This window comes from Syngnathus scovelli, chromosome 9 (assembly GCF_024217435.2).
Source record: "Syngnathus scovelli strain Florida chromosome 9, RoL_Ssco_1.2, whole genome shotgun sequence".
Lineage (NCBI taxonomy): Eukaryota > Metazoa > Chordata > Actinopteri > Syngnathiformes > Syngnathidae > Syngnathus > Syngnathus scovelli.
Genome location: NC_090855.1, coordinates 14,102,501 through 14,122,045, shown reverse-complemented (window position 1 = coordinate 14,122,045; position 19,545 = coordinate 14,102,501). Strand labels below are relative to the sequence as shown.

The 19,545-nt window shown below is 46.3% G+C and overlaps 2 protein-coding genes and 1 long non-coding RNA gene across 6 annotated transcripts in view; 2 read left to right on the top strand and 1 right to left on the bottom strand.

Moving 5' to 3' along the window:
* Nucleotides 1-19,545, bottom strand: part of LOC137840631 (uncharacterized) — a 146,008-nt gene that overhangs the window by 76,743 nt on the left and 49,720 nt on the right. The gene's annotated exons all lie outside the window — the stretch shown is intronic.
* mrps12 (mitochondrial ribosomal protein S12) lies at nucleotides 11,662-13,102 on the top strand. Its single transcript, XM_049730370.2, has 3 exons — nucleotides 11,662-11,857; nucleotides 12,151-12,204; nucleotides 12,457-13,102. The coding sequence occupies exons 1-3, from the start codon at nucleotides 11,842-11,844 to the stop codon at nucleotides 12,837-12,839; spliced, it is 453 nt and encodes a 150-aa protein (XP_049586327.1). The 5' UTR covers nucleotides 11,662-11,841; the 3' UTR covers nucleotides 12,840-13,102.
* The window catches only part of LOC125975147 (zinc finger protein 420), a 5,512-nt gene continuing 168 nt past the window's right edge, over nucleotides 14,202-19,545 (top strand). The window contains exons 1-8 of one of the 4 annotated variants that reach the window (XM_049730336.1): nucleotides 14,202-14,367; nucleotides 15,202-15,275; nucleotides 15,594-15,931; nucleotides 16,480-16,758; nucleotides 16,886-16,967; nucleotides 17,279-17,634; nucleotides 18,072-18,216; nucleotides 19,006-19,545. The exon at nucleotides 19,006-19,545 is cut by the window's right edge and continues 168 nt beyond it. In XM_049730336.1, coding sequence (XP_049586293.1) covers nucleotides 15,212-15,275; nucleotides 15,594-15,931; nucleotides 16,480-16,758; nucleotides 16,886-16,967; nucleotides 17,279-17,634; nucleotides 18,072-18,216; nucleotides 19,006-19,545 — 1,804 coding nt within the window. In that variant the 5' untranslated portion in view covers nucleotides 14,202-14,367; nucleotides 15,202-15,211. The other 3 variants (XM_049730337.1, XM_049730338.2, XM_049730335.2) reach the window with 3 other exon arrangements.

Below are 19,545 nucleotides of genomic sequence, written 5' to 3'. Positions count from 1 at the left end.
GTTTGATTCACAGGAACTTCATTCCTTTTCATTTAGATGTAGGTTTGGTTCATAGATTGTAGTTTATCAGACCTGTTTTTCTTTGTTAAGGGTTACATACAGTTAGAAGTAGTTGCATAAAAGTTATCCCATATTTACTCAATGTTTGTTTAAGGAACTGCATACCGGTTACCTCACATTTGTTTAATGTGTGTTGAAATGTTTAGGACAAGTTACTTATTGTTATTATGTGTTAATTACCAAGTAGATAAAGTTAGCAAAGGTCTAGTTGCATTTGTTCCACAGCAAAGCGGCAATCAACGTGCTTCAGGGTATTTGACCCTGGTCGAGGAAGAGTCAGCCAACTGTGAGGGAGGACAGCTGGGGACGGCCTCTGCGGGGGGTCACGAGCCAACAACGAAGTGCTAATTCACACCACACTACATTCTTTTGCTAATCAGCGTTGCTACAGACACAATCCCCCCTCCCTTAGTGTAGCAACGCCTCTGTAACCAGGGCAACCATAACATTAAAAAGAGGGCCACGTGGAGTAAGGACTCAGAACTGATGGAGGTTGTAACTGAGATTGCTTTCTCTATCGTTCTCCTCGCGAGTAAACCTGTTCTGGTTGTCTTCTCCTCTTCATTCCAGCGAGTGATTTAATGTCTAATCGTATTTAGACCCAACATTTAATTGGTCCTTCGAGCTGGATGCCAACACACCTGAGGATTCCAGCGGACAGCAGCAGAGATCCAGAAAGACCGCGCGCGGCAGGACCTTCCTAGGTGGGGTCCTAGAATCCTTTTCAAAGGCTGGCTGTCTGCTCGTCAGCTGGGATCTAAGGGTTGAAGGCAGTCCGAGGTGCAGAGGTGAGGAGAACCAGAGGGTGAGTTTGTTTTTTTTATATAAAAGCAATGAGCGGCCGAGGGCTCGTTGTGCCCTATAAAAGTCCTAGGACAGAACGGAGAGGTTCGTTCTAAAGGTACCAAAACGGAAAGGTCCGTTTAAATAAAAGTTACACAACGCAGGTGTAACAAACCGGTTAAAGGACAGAGGTGTCCGATGGAGAGGCCCGTCTAAAAAGGTCAGCGGAAGTCCACGTGATGCCGAAAATTCCGTAATACTGAGTGATTGAGAGTGTGAATGGGAATACGTATCACTAGATACAGTGTTCCATATTAAAGCAGTGGGGAACACATAACGTGGTTCTGTGGACGCAATAGGCAAGGATTCTCCACCAGAACGCTGGTAGAAGTGAGAATCACCACAGGATCTTTTCGTTATCCTACTGGAAACACCCGACTTTAGAAACCCCTATGGTTTTACAGTTGGGACCAAATTGATTAAAATGGGGAACGGGAAGAGTAAAAATAATATCCGAGATAATCTTAAATGTAAAGATTTGAAAATGATTGAAAGGCAGGATCCCGACCGACTTAAAAACCTCGATAAATGGGTTAAGAAATATAAATTTGAGGGACAACTAAAAACAACCAAATTGATAGAACTTAGAGGCACCATGAAAGAGAAAACAAAGAGAGACCCTAGAAAGATGAAAAAAGAAGGAGATGAGGACAGTGACACTTTCTACCAAGATACAGGCAGAGGGTGGAAAGGTCAGAGGGGGCGAGGAGCCACTAATAGAGGAGGCTCCAAGGGCCACGGGAGAGGATTTGTACCTTATAGTGAACGTGAATGTTGGAATTGTGGAGAAAAGGGCCACATGGCGCACAATTGTCCATCAAAATAATTGAGAAGTGGATGATGGTGTGCTTAAGTTGGTTGGAGAACCTAAGATGAGCAGTGTGTGGCAGTAGAGAAAATAAGACGTGTGTGTCAGAAAGTGACGAGAACGGTGGCTTGATAGGAAGCGTGCCTGCGCTCGCGCGTAGTCGCGGCTCGGGGCTGTGCGAGTAGGCCTGTGCTATGCTCGTGTGGGCGGTGGGCCGGCATCATGATTGTTGCAGGAAATGGCCAGCCTGTGACCAATCAACATTGATGCCGCGTCCCCCCCTCGCACGGGGGGTGCTATGGCTGTGGGCGAGGCAGGGAAAGTGTGAGTCTCTCAGAGAATGTTTGAAGCAGGGTGGTGCTTAAGGAAGATGTGACAACATTAGCATGAAGGATAAAAGGCACTGATGAGAAAAAAAAAAGGTATAACCAAAACGTCAAAATAGAGGATGACGTTTGCGCAGCGTTGTTTGTTGGTATTGTTTGTGATCTGTGTCTCTGCTGTTTTTGTGTTGTCTGTGTGCTGTCAGTGTTATGTGTTAAAAGGATGAAATTGGCTAATATACGTAGGTGCACAAAATAATTTATTAGACTGTAGTCTATCTGATTTGCACCGCAAAACAAAATCAATTTTGAAAAAATAGGAAGTAAAGAAAAGCAACCAATTTGTTTATGGGCAGAAACTGGTCCACACTGCATTAATGCCTACCCTTGATGAAACAAAATTTGAGAGATGGAAAGAACTTGCTTTCTGGAATTGGATGAAGAAAAATTATGTAATAACGACATTTCAAAGCTAAATTTAAAATTTGAGAATAAGAGAGCGATTGAGCTAGTTAAAGTTAAGAAACAACAACAAACTATTATATTAATTCACTGGCAGTTATTTTGTTGATTTTTTTTCCAATTGGTGGATTGGTTTGTCACTTTGAGAAAGAAAAACTTCCGATGCAAATGGGCAGCAATATTATCTGCCCGTACAAATGAACCGATACATATGGGCAGCAATATTGAGCCATGAAGTTGTCACGTGATGTTGACTTGACACATGGCTCAACAGGGGGGATGAAAGGGCAGTTCAGTCGGCTTTATACAACATATGGATTTGATTCATATTCAAAACATTTATTAAACAAAAAAAAATTGTAGAGCTTGTTTACCATGTGCTAAACTCAATCCACAGGGTTATAATGCCTGGTCATAATAGATGCATTCTCAAAATGGATTGAATTGGCTTCAAAGTAAACACTGAATGCCTTAACAGTGGCAAACAAGTTATGTAACGAAATAATACTTTGGCAACAACAGCTGTAGAAGTTAAAGAATGAAATTAATATCTCTAAAATGTGTTGTACCATTACCATTGACCAAAGATTGTGTGAAATCTGTCACGTCTACTGATTGTGAAATGTGCAACAGAGCGTTCTATATAATATCCGTTGAGGAAAATAAAAGAAACCACTGCTTCTAGAGAATGTAGTCAAGCAAAATTGTATATGTATCGACGCACCAAGATCTGGGGAAAAGCTGGTAAAAACCAAAATGTCTTTAAATTTGAGAGGCGACGATGATCTGACTTTAATTGATGCAATTAGAGTCCCCAGAAGAGTTCCTGATTAATAAAAATTAGTTGACCAAATTGCAGCAGGATGGGAGTCTTCCATTTGTTGGTGGTGCACGATAAACAAAAACGTAGACAGGATAAATTACATCCATTACAACGTGCAAAAATTGGGCAATTGGACACAAGCGGGGCTTGAGGCAGTGCATGAACAGCTAGCCACAACTTCCCTAATGGCCTTCCAGAATCGCATTGCTCTTGATATGTTGTTGTCTGAGAAAGGAGGGGTCTATGCAATGTTCGGAGAACAGTGCTGTACCTTTATCCCCAACAACACCGCTCCTGATGGGAGCCTGACAAAGGCCATTGCAGGCCTGCGATCCCTCAACACGAGGATGAAAGAGCACTCTGGCGTGGACACATCAATGTGGGACAACTGGATGCATGCCTTTGGGAAGTATAAAGCACTTGTGTCCTCAATTATAATATCAGTTGCAGTATTTACTGCTATACTCACCTTGTGTGGATGTTGTTGTATTCCATGTCTGCGTGCTCTGTTTAATTGTCTCATCACTACAGCAATATCGCCCATGGAAGATAAGATGGCCCGGGTATGCCTAATGTCTGAACGCCAACATGTTGATGATAACGATGAAGATGAAATTTTTGCACTCGACTTTACAGACTTTTTCCCAGATCTGTGTGTTTCCGAATGATGATGATGCAACAATTAACCTTTTTAGTGTAAATATATTTGTGCTCATACCTGTGATCCGACAACTGAAAATCGAGTGAAGTGGGTGTTTTTGGTGATGTAAAAATTGAGCAAATATGTGATAAACAGGGGGAAATGTTGGAATAATTTTAAGTGAAGCTTTGGCCTGCCAGACCTGGAGGCCTCGCCTTTACGAGTTTATCTTTCCTTTAATCTAGGTTCTTCCTTTTTAGTGATAGGGATGTCTTTTGATCTCTGTCAGCCATTTGTATCCTTCCTGTCCTTATGTTGTCTGTGTGTTTTGGTTCCCGTAAGAGGCCTTCACTAACAATGAGCAGGGCTTATTTGCATAGGTGACATGTTCTTTGTTTGATTCACAGGAACTTCATTCCTTTTCATTTAGATGTAGGTTTGGTTCATAGATTGTAGTTTATCAGACCTGTTTTTCTTTGTTAAGGGTTACATACAGTTAGAAGTAGTTGCATAAAAGTTATCCCATATTTACTCAATGTTTGTTTAAGGAACTGCATACCGGTTACCTCACATTTGTTTAATGTGTGTTGAAATGTTTAGGACAAGTTACTTATTATTATTATGTGTTAATTACCAAGTAGATAAAGTTAGCAAAGGTCTAGTTGCATTTGTTCCACAGCAAAGCGGCAATCAACATGCTTCAGGGTATTTGACCCTGGTCGAGGAAGAGTCAGCCAACTGTGAGGGAGGACAGCTGGGGACGGCCTCTGCGGGGGGTCACGAGCCAACAACGAAGTGCTAATTCACACCACACTACATTCTTTTGCTAATCAGCGTTGCTACAGACACAATCCCCCCTCCCTTAGTGTAGCAACGCCTCTGTAACCAGGGCAACCATAACATTAAAAAGAGGGGCACGTGGAGTAAGGACTCAGAACTGATGGAGGTTGTAACTGAGATTGCTTTCTCTATCGTTCTCCTCGCGAGTAAACCTGTTCTGGATGTCTTCTCCTCTTCATTCCAGCGAGTGATTTAATGTCTAATCGTATTTAGACCCAACAGCGACATTCGAATTCCTGGCGTCCCTCACGTCTGGCAGCCGGCGTTTTTCCAGCACACTGCCAGCGTGATTTTTTTACCCCTGCCTGGAAGGCATAAATCCAAGAAAAGGAACATTTCTGAAGATAACAGAACGTTTATCGTGGGCAGATTCTTTTGCTTTCACTGCTGATGAAACTGGTTTACCAGTCTGCTTAATATGTGGTGAAAAATTGGCAAACAACAAAAAGTCAAATGTTGCGAGACATTTCGAGAACAAACACTTGGCCTTTGCTAAAAAATATCCCAAGGGAGAGGAGCGAAAAAAGGCCGTTTCGGAGCTGATGCGGAAGGCTGATGTGAGCAGAAGTCACTTCAAGAAGTGGATTAAGACTGGAAATTCAACTACATGTGCAGGTTTCGTGGCTGCTCAGGAAATAGTCAAGCATGGGAAGCCATTTACAGATGGAGAATACCTCAAAGAAACATTTATTAAGATTTCAGAACATCTGTTCTCGGACTTCAAAAACAAAGACGAAATTTTGCAGAAAATAAAAGACATGCCTCTCTCTGCAAAAACTGTCCAAGACAGAACTGTGACGATGGCAGAAAACGTCAACAGAAAGCAGATTGAAGATAAAATTCAGCTTTGGCGTATGCAATCGCCTGTGATTTGTCCAAAGACAAAAATGACATCGAACAAATAGCGCTGTTCTGCCGATACGTGAGCGCTGCCGGGCCACAGGAAGAAATTATTGAATTGATACCGTTAAAAGGCCAAACACGGGGGGGGGGGACATCTGCGAGGCTGGCTTGGATTGTTTAAGAACCAAAGAAATAAAGACCACCCACCTGGTGTCCGTGGCTACTGATGGGGCACCATCTATGGCGGGAGCTCAGAAGGGCTTTGTGGCTTTACTGCAGAAGTCACTGGATAGAAAGTTGCTGACATTCCATTTCATCTTGCATCAAGAAGCATTGTCTGTGCAAACATTTCCTCCAGAATGCACAGAAGTAATGGATGTTGTCATTCAAATTGTTAACAAAATAATGGCAAAAGGTTTAAATCACCGTCAGTTCCACTCATTACTGGATGAGTTGGACAGCGCGTATTCTGATCTCTTGCTGCATAACAAAGTCCGGTGGCTGTCCAGAGGGGAAGTGCTGAAACGCTTTGCAGCGTGTCTGGAAGAGGTAAAAGTTTTCCTCAGCAACAAAGGACTCGCTTTTCCTGAACTGGAACAGCCAGAGTGGCTGGAAAAACTCCACTTCGTGGTTGATATGACAGCAAACCTGAACACGTTGAACACATCTCTTCAGGGGAAAGGAGGCACAGCTCTTGCACATGCTGGAAGAGGTGCTGGGATTCGAGCGCAAATTGACAGCGTTCCCCAAGGATTTACAGCGAGGTACACTGTATCACTTCCCCGCTTTGAGAGAGTTCCAACAAGCTGGCAATGCCATAAATTCACAGTATTTGCAATCTGTAATCACTGCAATGCAAACATCATTTGGAAAACGATTCTGTGAGTTCAGAGAGGAAAAAAACACCTTATCCTTCCCTGTCACTCCCCTGACCATCGATCCATCCCTGTTGAACATGACTGCATTTGCAGGTGTAAGTCAACCTGATCTGGAGATGGAACTGGCCGACATCGCTGACAAGGACATCTGGGTGTTGAAACTCAAAAGCTTGACAGCTGATCTTGAAAATGTGTCCTGTCAGAAGGCCGTTCTCGCTCAGAATCACAAATGGAGCGACATTGCAAACCTTCCCAAACAGGACAAACTTGTGTTTGAGACATGGAATGTCATCCCTGACAGCTACATAAACATGAAGAGGTATGCATTTGGGGTCCTGGCAGTCTAAGGATCCACATACATCTGTGAGCAGGTCTTCTCCAACATGAACTTTATTAAAAACAAGCACCGCTCACGCCTCACAGACATTAGCTTACGTTCCTGTTTGAAGATGAAGGTGACATCTTACAGCCCTGACGTGAAGAAGCTGTGCAGCGAGGTTCAGGAGCGCAAATCACATTAATCAGGTAAAATAAATATTTTAATTGGTTATTATTTTCCATGTGTGTGTGCGTGCATACGAGCGTGCATGCATGTATGTGAACTATAAAAGTGACATAAATACATAACTATAGTATATTAAGTGAAGTAGTCCTTTTTTAATTCAGGAGGACAACTGGCTGCACACTCCAGTACACGCGATGGGACAGAAGCAGACTGCGCATTTTTTTGGTTTGCATTGTTCGTTCAGTGCTGGTGGATAATATTTGGATAAGTTTGGATTTTTATCTCATAAATAAGAGGACAGGTGACTGCAGGCTGTTTGCATTTTTTTTCAGTGGGTTGGGTAAGTTTGGATTTTTATTTCTTAAATACGAGGACTCAAATAGACACCGGGTATTTTATTTGAAATTAAGCATCAACAAGTGTAAAATGCTTTTTGTTACATAGAGAAATAAAATTCTGTGTTCTCTGCAGCAGTTCTTTGATTTGTCATAAATGCAATAGTTTTTTGTACATAGCATAATATATACATGCATAATATATATAATGATGTCAAAATGGGTTGTGGCTCCGGGTGATTTTTTTCATTGGGGGGGCGGTCCTAAATGGCTCTTTGAGTAAAAAAGGTTGCCCACCCCTGATCTAGATTAACAGACCGACACCTCGGGTCTATCCTAAGAATTACCACAACAAATTTTACTCCAGACCATGATGCACACAGACCAATACTATTGATTTCTTTATTACTTTATTTAGATGTATTCTTTCACTGATTCTTCAAGATGATGTATTTGGTCAGAATGTTTGCCGTTTGATGTGATTTCGCCTCATTAGATAAACATATTTCATAAATCTGACCTGCAGGCGCTGAAATGATGGAAACTATTATTCATAACAGCGTCGTATATAACGAGAATCACTGAGTAGTTTTTTGGTGAAATATTTTTTTAATGCTGTTAATAAATGCATTTGTTTTCAAAAAGCTTTTTTGGAATATCCATGCATTACTACCTACTAAAAGTACAAACATTTTATGCAATGACTTTTACATGTCATTTCTATTACTTCGCACAAACACTACATCCATCTGCTCCTGGTTCGCCCCCGGGTCTAAATTTAGAACCAAATTCGGCCCGCCAGTCAAAAAGTTTGCCCACCCCTGGTCTAGTTCATCTGATCCTGGCCTACAGGCAGAAATTATAAACTTCTAAGCCTGTGGTGAGGACTGTGAGGAAATGGACAGTGGAGTCAAAGCAGGACCTCCAAGTCTGTTTTGACTGCACCGATTGGGGAGTGTCAATTTCAGACCTGCATGAACTCACTGACACTGTCACATCGTACATCAGTTTTTGTGAGGATCTGTGTGTGCAGACTAAGACCTTCTGCACATACAACAACGACAAACCTTGGTTTACACCGAACCTCAGGAGGCTGCGCAAAGACAAGGAGCAGGCCTACAGGAGTGGCGACAGGGACCTGTTCAAGCAGACCAGAAACACACTGAACCGAGAGGTCAGGAAAGCCAAGAGGTGTTACAGGGAGAACCTGGAGAGACACCTCTCTGCCAATCCTGATCCCTCAACAGTGTGGAAAGGTCTGCAGAGCATCACGGGCTTCAAGATACCAACCACCCGTCCTGTGGAGAACCCAAGGCTTGCAAACCAGCTAAACAGGTTTTACTGCAGGTTTGATCGGTCCAGCCACACAATAGGACCTCCTGCAGCACAATCAACATACTCACCTCCCCCCACAACCGCTCTGTCCATACCTCCATTACCGTTATCACCTACTCTCTCTCTTACAGAAGCCACGCCCGCACTCCAGATCCGCGAGGAGGAAGTGTGCCTGATGATCCGGAGACAAAAGGTCAGGAAGGCACCGGGCCCAGACGGCGCGTCCCCTTCTTGCTTGAAAGTCTGTGCTGAACAACTGGCACCCACCTTTGCACGGATCTTCAACCGTTCCCTGGAGCTGTGTGAGGTGCCCTCGTGCTTCAAGAGCTCCACCATCGTACCGGTGGCCAAGAAGCCCGCCATCACAGGTTTGAATAACTATAGACCTGTCACCCTAACATCTGTGGTCGTGAAATCTTTCGAGCGGTTAGTGTTGAACCACCTGAAGGACGTCACGGGTCCCCTGCTTGACCCCCTGCAGTTTGCCTACCGGGCAAACAGGTCGGTGGACGATGCAGACAACATGGGACTGCACTACATCCTGCACCACCTGGACACCCCAGGAACATACGCCAGGATCCTGTTTGTGGACTTCAGCTCGGCGTTCAACACCATCGCTCCTGACATCCTCCAACAGAAGCTCATCCAGCTCACGGTGCCTGCCTCCACCTCTCTGTGAAGCTCCGGAAATATGCAGACAACACCACTCTCATCGGACTGATCTGGGACGGTGATGAGACTGAGTACAGACAGGAGGTGGAGCGGCTGGTCCACTGGTGCAGCCAAAACCACCTGGAGCTCTACCCGCTCAAGACCGTGGAGATGACAGCGGACTTCAGGCGAGACCCTTCACCACTTTCACCCCTCACTATCCGCAGTAATACTATTCTCTCCACAGACAGCTTCAAGTTTCTGGGAACCACAATCTCTCGGGATCTGAAATGGACCAGCCACACAGACTCTGTCCGGAAGAAGGCCCAGCAGAGGCTGTACTTTCTGAGACAGCTCAGGAAGTTCAACCTGCCGCAGGAGCTGCTGAAGACCTTCTATACTGCCATCATCCAGGATATCCCCTGCACCTCCATCACTGTCTGGTTTGGATCGGCCTCCAAACAAGACAAGTACAGACTGCAAAGGACAATCAGGACTGCAGAAAAGATTATTGGAATCAACCTCCCATCTATCCAGTGTTTGTACCTGTCCAGGACCAGGAAACGTGCAAGTAACATCTCTACAGACCCTTCTCACCCAGGTTGCAGTCTGTTTGAACTACTCCCCTCCGGACAGCGTTACAGAGCTCTGTACGCCAAAACCAGCAGACACACAGACAGCTTCTTCCCCCAGGCTGTTGCTCTGATGAACTCACACCACTCTTAGAGTCTCAGAGTCATTGCTGTACAATAACATCCTGCTCTCCATGCCTTTTTTTAATTGTCTGTATTATGTGTACTATGTGTCCACCCTGCATCTATTGCAGCCTGGTCATCCTAGAAAAGGGATCCTTCTCAAGGTATCCCATTTCCCCTACTTGGCGTTTTTAGTTTTTCCTTGCCCTCCTGGGAGTTTAAGATCAGGGGATGTTTGAGAATAATTGTCAATTTTCAACATGCACTGTTGTTAGTCACCTAAATGTTGAACAGAGGCTGTGATGTACCGAAGTCAAATTCCTTGTTTGGCACGCTCAAACATGGCCAATAGAAATGCTGGATTCTTGATTCTTTTAATGCTGGACGCTTGGTCTCCATGTGCCGAAGCAGTTTTGAAGGCTTCATTAACTTGTTAGCTAGCCTGTTGCCACATATTATGCATGTATATTATGCAAAGTGGGCTTGGCGTGTCACCTGTGGTGATAAATCCATATTTTAAGTAAGACCCCAGGAATTTTAAATACAGCTTTCCTTTTCGTAGAAGGCGTAGCCTCTTCTTCTTCTGTCTCCTCATTGGTCTTTTTTCCCTTTCCGAAGAAGCTTTCCAAACATCTCTGTTTCTTGCTCATTTTTGCTTGGTTTGCTAGATCGATTGGGGTGACATGTCACGTGACCGGGACGAGCATCTTGACCTGAATTAACCTGTGTCACGAGACACACCTGCACCGACGGATGTAATTGGGAGAGAATCGCCACATTATTTACATTTTTCAGAGTAAATTCTTACTCATTTTTGCTGGCTTTGCTGGCTCGACCGGGGAAACATGTCACATCACCGGGACAAGTGTCTTGACCTGAATTAATTGATCGTCAATAAAAAATATATACATATTTTTGTCTGTGCAGCTTGACGGCCAAGTGACCCACAGACCGGTTCCGCTCTGCGGCCTGGTGGTTGGGGACCCCTGCCCTATACATCCTCAGGCTCCCCAACAATAGCGGTAACAGTTTGCATTATTTTATTGCAATGTTTTTCCTTATTTCGATGTGTTTCAAGATTACAGTTACAGTTAGACTTCACTTTGATGGTTAATGCAGTTATTGCAATTTTGTTGTTTTACCACAGTAGATTGGTTTATTTACATTTCAAAAACCAGAAGCCATTCATTTACAAATGTGATTGCACTTTAGTTTACAAATTTAAATGTTCAGATATTAAGATGTGATAGACAGTTTTTGCATGATTTGAATGAGGCAAAATAACATGCTTTTTCTCTCGAAAATGTATATTGGTATAATCATTTGTTTCAGATGTAATAATTTTCTGTATAAAAATTTAATTTGGAGTTCAAAAAGTATTTTTTTCAAACTTGAGTCCTGAAAAAGAGGGGGTCGTCGTATAATCAGGGTCGTCTTATATTCGGGCCAATACGGTAAATGTTTTTTGTTGTTGTTGTTTTTTGTTTTTTTTTAAAAGCTTTTTTTTATGATTAATGCGTTTCTTGAGTAGATGGTGCGTAATTTACATTCAGTACGTACCTTTTTTCCTGTTGAATTTGAACTTCCCCTGTCATTTAACAAAACAAAGAAGAGAACCTTTGACCCGGAAGTACTCTTCTTTTGCCAGCCCACTTCCTGGTGACCTCCTAGCTTGTAAACGGCTTGTTTTCGTGTTGTATGTGTGTTCTTAGTAAAAATGTTGCGACGTGTATGACGTGATTAGTCTGGCGCCGAGGAAAGAGTCACTGCAGACCGCGAGGCTGTTGTTTGAGCGCTGTAATGACGTCATACCAAGGTTGGTCGTTTGCGGGCTGCTAATTGCTAACAGTTAGCTAACGCAAGGACGCTTTAGCTCGCCCTAAACGTGAACATAGGACTGTGCGAGATACGCTGTACTGCCTTATCGCAATAGATGACTTTAATCAGCATGTTATTGTTCACATTCTTTATTTGATATTGACTGTTGCGAGATGGATCACATTTCGTTCCCGGGAGCTTTGTGTGTGCGATGTGCATTGTGTGAAACAAACACGATTGTCTGACCCAGTGAGTGCATGAATGTGACGTAATGAGACTTGTCCGTTTCAGTGATGTCACTGTTGCGAGGTTTGGGTACGACGGGGCTCACGACCTTCTTTCAAGGCAAGTCGCAAAATATATTCCTCTTCAGCTCCTAAATTTTAATGAATTAAAACAATGTCCTTTTTTGATATAGATGAAAATTGTAAGTCATGTTTTAATAGCTTTCTCTTATTCAGTAAAAAAAAAACAATCGACACGAATACATTTTGGGCTTCAGCTAATGATCACTAATAATTAATAAATGTCATTTTTTGGATGATTTGTATATAATATTATTCATTCATTCGTACATTCATGTGTGCATGCGTGCAGCATCCCAGCAGGCCGGAACACGGGTACGCCTCCCAGGGCTTCGCCCCATGGCCACCCTCAACCAGATGCAACGGCAGAGCAAGCCCAAGGCAGCAGCCAAAGTGCTGGGCGCCACCTTTGGCCGCCCGCAGATGCAGGCGGTAGTCCTCAAAACCATGATCCGCAAGCCCAAAAAACCCAACTCGGCTAACAGGAAGTGCGCCCGCGTGCGTCTGGCCAACGGCAAGGAGGCAGTGGCCTTCATCCCGGGCGAGGGCCACAACCTGCAGGAGCACAACGTGGTCCTGGTGCAGGGTGGACGCACGCAAGACCTGCCCGGCGTCAAGCTCACCGTCGTCCGGGGCAAATACGACTGCGCGCACGTTGTCAAGAAGAAACAGTGAAGACACCCGTCAAGTCTTTCTGTCTAGCATGTGACCTGTAAAGGTCAAAGGTTGTTTCAGGTTCATCAGGACATTTCGGACCGCGCAAACATTTGGCGAGCGTCCTAAAGAAATAACAGACATTAAGTACACATTTGCACAAACACTTCGTGTCCGTGTGCTCGCGACATTGCTGCTGTCTGTTGCCGTCTGTTGCCTTGACAACAGTCACACGGCTACCTTATTTTTGCCAGCACTAATAAAAGCGCCATCCGCCCCTTGCAGTTTGCTGAAAGAAACTTTTTTAAAAAATTGTATTGCCTGCGTGTCATCGGTCTAATGAGTTGTCAGGTGAGACCTGACATTGACTGGGTGTGTTGCTCACGTCCACTCATAATTGGCGACCAGTCCTTTCAAATTCAAAGTCAGCTTTATTGTCAATTTCTTCACATGCCAAAGACACACAAAGAAACCGAAACTGTCTGGCGACTGCTCCAAATAGGTGTCTGTGTGGCCTGACATCGGATGGCGACCTGTCCAGGGTCTACGACTGTCACCAAAATTTAGCCGTCAGCTCACAATGAGAATTTGTTTAACTAGTACAGTCAAACCTCAGTTTTCGAACGTCCCGGTTCTTGAATCAGTCAGAATTCGACTGAAAAAGTCGACGTTTTTCATCTTCGGTTGTCGAACAAATTTCGGACCTCGCGAGATGAGCCGAGAAAACCCGACTGACTCCGTTGTTACTGTATTTTCGTTACTTTCAGGATTGTATTAACCCCAAATCATGCCTCCAGAGAAAGCAAATGAGAGCAGTAAAGCCATCCGAAAACACAAAGACGCTCTTAGAGCAATGCGACAGTGAGCGCCCGGCGCGCTGCGGTTGCGCGATCGGAACGAATTAAGCTCCCTGCGCACTGAGGTCCACTTAAATTTTGGAAAGTACATCAGGACTTTAAAAATATTTTCTAAATTTCAGCGACGGCTCTGTCACAATAATGCGACCAGCGCGGTGAGGTTGCGTGGTCGGAGGCGCGCTACTGTTGCGCGTTCGGCGGTGCGCTGCAGTTGCGCGATCGGACAAAATTAAGATCCCTGCGCACTGAGGTCCACTTAAATTTTGGAAAGTACATCACGACTTTTAAAACATTTTCTAAATTTCAGCGGCGGCTCTGTCACCATAACGCGACCAGCGCGGTGCAGTTGCGCGATCGGACAAAAATGCTTAAAAACAAAGGCGTTTTTTTTTTTTCTTGGAACGGATTAATTTTCTTCCATTATTTGTAATGGGTAAAATAGATGCGGAATTCGAACGATTCGCTTCGAGAACCGTCTTCTGCAACGGATTGTGGTCGAAAACCGAGGTTTGACTGTAGTTTGTTTTGCTCTTTAGAAATACGTAGTGGGATAGTTGGGACCTCTGACATCACCGCTCCTCTGACTTCATTTAAGCACGCGCTGTGCGCGCGCGTGGGCGTGACCGCTTACGAGCTTTTTACGCGACGCAAAAACGTTGCTAATTCCACGGTCGCCGTGCTGCTCCCTGGAGGTAATTAGTCGTTCAGCATTGATGCGTTCCGGATCACGAGTTGACCGCAAAGTCGGCCTTTTGCTTTTGTATTTTCGTTTGTGGCTGACACGTCACGTCGCTGTTAGCCAAGCGAGCTGGCGTTACCATCATCTCGGTCGTGTGTAAGATGTAGACGTCTTTTTTTCTTTTTTTTTTAAATGCACTTTTGCTAGCCGCCTTCGGGTTCGACGATACTTTTTCCAGATCCCTTGAATTGCCCGTGGTTCGGGAAGCAGCCGCTTCGTTAGCCTTCTCAAGAGGCTTCTGCTCCACCAGGGATGCTAGCTGCCTGTGCTTAGCGGATATGCTGTTTTGAGGGCTCCTAAGGTGCTTCTGAGTAGTGCAAGTTCCTTTGAGTTGTCACCAAGTGCATTTGGTTACTGTCGCTCCCTGTAACTAGAGGATGGGAAAGCTCAAAAGAGCCATTTCGTCTATTTCAAGTGAGAAAAACACCGCATGTGCAGTTCCGCTGCGTGCGTTGTACATAGAATGTGTTGCATTCATGAGAACAACAAACTGCTTCGGGGAAGGCAACATTTAGCAATATCCATTTGGAATATTTCTCGCATTCTGCGTCGTCAGCGCATCGTGTCGCCTTCAACGTCACACGTGATTGCCAAATAATTTGGGAGGTGTGAGCGATGTTTGTTTTAAAATTTCGTTCACCTGTGGGGTGAGTGGATCGTAGTAAACATTAAGTTTGCTTCAGATTTATCCATGATTTTCCTGCCAGTATTTATGATCCAATGTGAGTGACTGCTGTTCATTAGTAACTTGTTCTTTTTTTTTTTTTTTTTTTTTTTTTTTTTTTAGTGTGGAGTTGATGAACCAAGTGAAAATGGAAGAATCAGCAGAAGAAGAAAAGCTTGGCGATTTGCCGGCTGAAGGTAACGGTCACGGGGGGGGGGGGGGGGGGGGGGGAACTCACGCTTATCACGGGGGCTTCTCAAATTTTGACATCAAGGAACACTCCCAAAAATACTTGGTGCTCCAGGTCCCCCATAAAATAGTCTGAACCTTAGGAGACCAAAGTGTGCATAAAAATAGAAGACAGAGGTATTACTCTCCAAGTTTGTAATCTTGCCAGACAAATTGTGTGTTGGAATGAAGTCCAAAGAGAAGGAGCCCCCGAGTCCAAGTCATACTACTAGTGTGCCACACTGATGTGAGCAGCCGCCCGTCACAGCTCAAGTGCCCTTTCCCAGGCAAAGTCCCGACGGCGCCGCCCAAACGACGGCACCGCTGCACGCTGTGCGAGCGCGACTTCACGTGCCCGTCGCGCCTCTCTGACCACATGGCGGCACACTTTGGCCAGAAGCCACACGCTTGCCCTGTGTGCGGCAAGCGCTTCAGCAAGAAGATCAACGTCAAGGTGCACCAGCGCGTGCACACGGGCGAGAAGCCCTACGCCTGCCCGGACTGCGACGCCCGCTACGCCCAGCTGGGCTGCCTGCGCCGCCACCGCCTGCGACATGCCCCGCAGAAGCCGCACGTGTGCGACCAGTGCGGCCGTGCCTTCCTGCAGCGACGATACCTTCTGCAGGTTTGGGCCTCTTGCCAAAAAGCTTGGCGATTCAAAATCCATCTATTGATGAGCCTCGCCTCGGGTTGCTCGATCAATTAAAGCGCTGGCGTGTTGCACATTTTTGGCCAAAGGGAGGCTGTCCCACTTGATCGTGGCAGCTTTTGCTGATGAAAATAGGAAACGGTAGCCGTACATCACACCTTGCGACGACGATGGCTCCTTCCTTGTTCTCAATTTCTTCTTCTTTCTCTTGGCAAATACTAAGAGAAGGTGGTCGCCAATGAAGGCAAAGTACTTATTTGCCCAAAGGAAAAAGACACTAACCGATGGAGGTGCCACGTGCAGGACACTCGCTCACGTACATAGCTATTGCATACGTGCTAGTTTTGTGGCTCCTCTCCATTTAAAGAGCTTTCTTGTGGAGATCTTTTTTGCGGTGCGTTCTTTGTGCGACAACAGCCAGCTGGACAAAAATGGGTCCCATTTTTGTATCTGATTTTTGTCGCGCTTTTCCAGTCTTCTTATTGGTTTTTGTGCTCATCTTTGCTGTTTTCTGCCTCTGCCAGCACCAGCGCGTGCACACGGGTGAGCGGCCGTACGCCTGCGCGCTGTGTCCCAAGCGCTTCGCCTCCACGGCGGGCCGCTCGGAGCACCAGCGCACGCACTTGGGCGACGCCTACAGCTGCGCCGTGTGCCGCAAGGTCTTCACCACGCCGTCAGCCTTCCGCGACCACGCCACACTGCACACGGGCCGCAAGCCGCATCCCTGCTCCATCTGTGGCAAGAGCTTCAACCGGCCAGGACTGCTCCGAAAGCATCTACAGAAACATGCAGACGCCGTCGCAGTGAGTGGTCGGCCACGTGGCGCACACTTTGCGGCATAGTGACCCAACCCGAGGACAAACATGAATTGTGACCCACCTGCGCGCGCGTCATTTTCGACGAGTAAAGGCGACATTCCTGTGCCGGCAGGATGACGAGAGGGACAGTGTGGAGGAGGAGCCTTCGCAGGGTGGGATTGAGGAGTCTTTGCAGGACCGCTCTTCGTTGCCAGGTGACCAGCACCGTTGGCTCGGCCGCGCCCTTTGTGGCGCACCTTGGCTCTTGTATTTGCAAGTATCCAGTCACCGAGCTTCTGCAGAGTTCGGCCTTTCTCTCTCTTTTTTCTTTTCACTTGATGCTAATGGAATTGAAGAGAAAAAAAAGAAAAACATCTGTCTAGTTAAAGGGCAAATCCAAGCCAAGTGCACTGAACAAATGTTGTGGATTGACACACTGTTGCCACAACGCTGCACGGGCAGTTTGAGCGTTGGGTCGAGTGGTCGTCTCGTAGCTGCCGTCAAGCCGTTTCTTCCCCGTCTTCAGCGGAGGGCTCGTCGCGCCTGAAGAAGAAGAAAAAGAAGAAAGTCCACGAGTGCCAGCTGTGCGGTCGCATCTTCTCCAGGCCGTACAAGCTGAAAGAGCACCTGGAGGTTCACGCTGCCACACGGCTGCACGGCTGCTCGGTGTGCGGCAAAAGCTTCGCCAATGCCACCAACCTGAAGGCCCACGAGAAGATCCACACGGCCGAGCGGCCGCACCGCTGCCACGTCTGCTCAAAGTGCTTCCTCAGGCCGTACGAGCTGCGCAAGCACCTCAAGACGCACGAGCGCCAGGAGCTCCTGGACCTGCCTGCACTGACCCTTCCTGCCGGCGCGGAGGCAGTAGACGCGCAAGCTCAGGTGAGAAAATCACATTTGGCAGAGTCTCACCAATCTGCACTGACGTGTTCTTCTTGCATAGCAACGAGAAATCCCAAAGAGTTCCAAGTCGATCACTTTGCTTTTGCTGTACACTGAAGACAATTGGGCAGGTTTCCAATCTCACACAGAGAGGGCGAATTGCATCTTTTGTTTCATGCTATGTCAATCTCAATATGGGGAGCATACCCTTTTTTCGGGCTTTGGCTTTTTTCATCTGTGTTGTGGTTTGGTTGATTCTACACTCCAAATGATAGGCACCGCATAAAAGAAAAACGCTCCAAGCAAGCAAGAGTGGCCAACTGCCTTTGCTGTTAACTTAATTGCTGGTGGGAGCATATCAATGTAAAGTTGCAATTCGAGAAATGAGATGAAAAGCCTCACCGCAATGACGACGTTGACCATGATGTCATCCTCAGAAGAAGGAGCTCACCAAAGAGGAGCAGCATCCTGGTAACAGTGGCGACCTGGACAGCAGGGTGGGCGAGCAGCGAGAGGAGGAAATGGTCAACGGTCTCATCAACTCTGATGGCGAAGAAGAGGACTGGAGCCCCACCCTCATCCGTACGCTGCTCCTCACCCTTGTCATGCTGGTTGTCCTCTTGACTTTGTCTTCCTCTCCATTTTCCCTTTTATCAGGGTGATTTCTTGTACCGTATTTATTCAAATTATTGCCCAGGTCGATAATTAGAGAAGGTTTATGTCCAACAGGGGTGGTGGGCGATTAATAGGGAACACCTTTTGTCCGATCGCCAAGGGGCACTGAAATGAGCGATATGCATATTTTCCTTGTGTAGTATGCAATACCTGCATCTCACTGGTGTTCTTAACACTAGAACAGCGGCTGTTTTGATCTACCTCTAACAGCGGGGTGCGTCAATTGACGCTCCATCGATGCGACATGTTACCGTCGCACATCACATGTTGCGCACGTCATGTTATCGCGATCGTCTTGAGCGCACGCCCCGATAACGTAATTGTGTAACGATATTGTAGCGGAGTGACGAGTGTAATTGTATCATAGTTTATGGAGAAAAACAATATAAAAGGGACATTCGACGTGCTGTCAAATCAGTCATATTTAAAGTTGCGCAATGATGTCGGCATGCGGTCGCGGAGGAAAACGCAAGTTTTGGGGGGAATTTTTAGCAGCAGGGGCAATAATGAGGTATCAATGTTTTTTATTTATGTAATTGCTAACACACACTGGGCGATTATTAGAATATGGATGATAATTAGAATAAATACGGTACCTTGCCCCTTGGCTCACTGTTCCTCTCCAACAGTTTTGTTTGTTGTGAGCCGTTGGCTTGATTCTTGCGATCATTCCTGGGCCACTGCTTTTTTTGTCAGAATCAGACGGCACGACGGGGATGACGAGGGTGAGGGCGGCAGCGATGCGGTGGTCTGGCGAGGACAAACGTGGCTACGTGTGTCCGGTGTGTAGCCGCGACTGCTTCAAGGCGTCAGCGCTGCAGAAGCACCTACGCATCCACTCGGGCGAGCGACCCTTCCAGTGCGCCACCTGCAAGAAAACTTTCACGCAGCAGGTGCACCTGAAGGAGCACCGCCGCATCCACACGGGCGAGAAGCCCTACGCCTGCTCACTCTGCACCAAGACCTTCACCTTCTCCAGCGCGCTGCGCCGCCACCAGCGACTGCACGGCGATGCGCGCCCCTTTGCCTGTCATGTCTGTGCCAAGACCTTCAAACAGGCCGCCTCGCTCAAGAGCCACATGCTGGTGCACTCGGACGTGCGCCACCACTGCCCTGTCTGTCACAAGGCCTTCAGCCGCCCGCTAGAGCTCAGCTACCACGTGGATGTGCACAACGCCAACCGTCCCTACTTCTGCCGCCTCTGCCGCAAGAACTTCAGCGGGGCGCGTGCTTTCC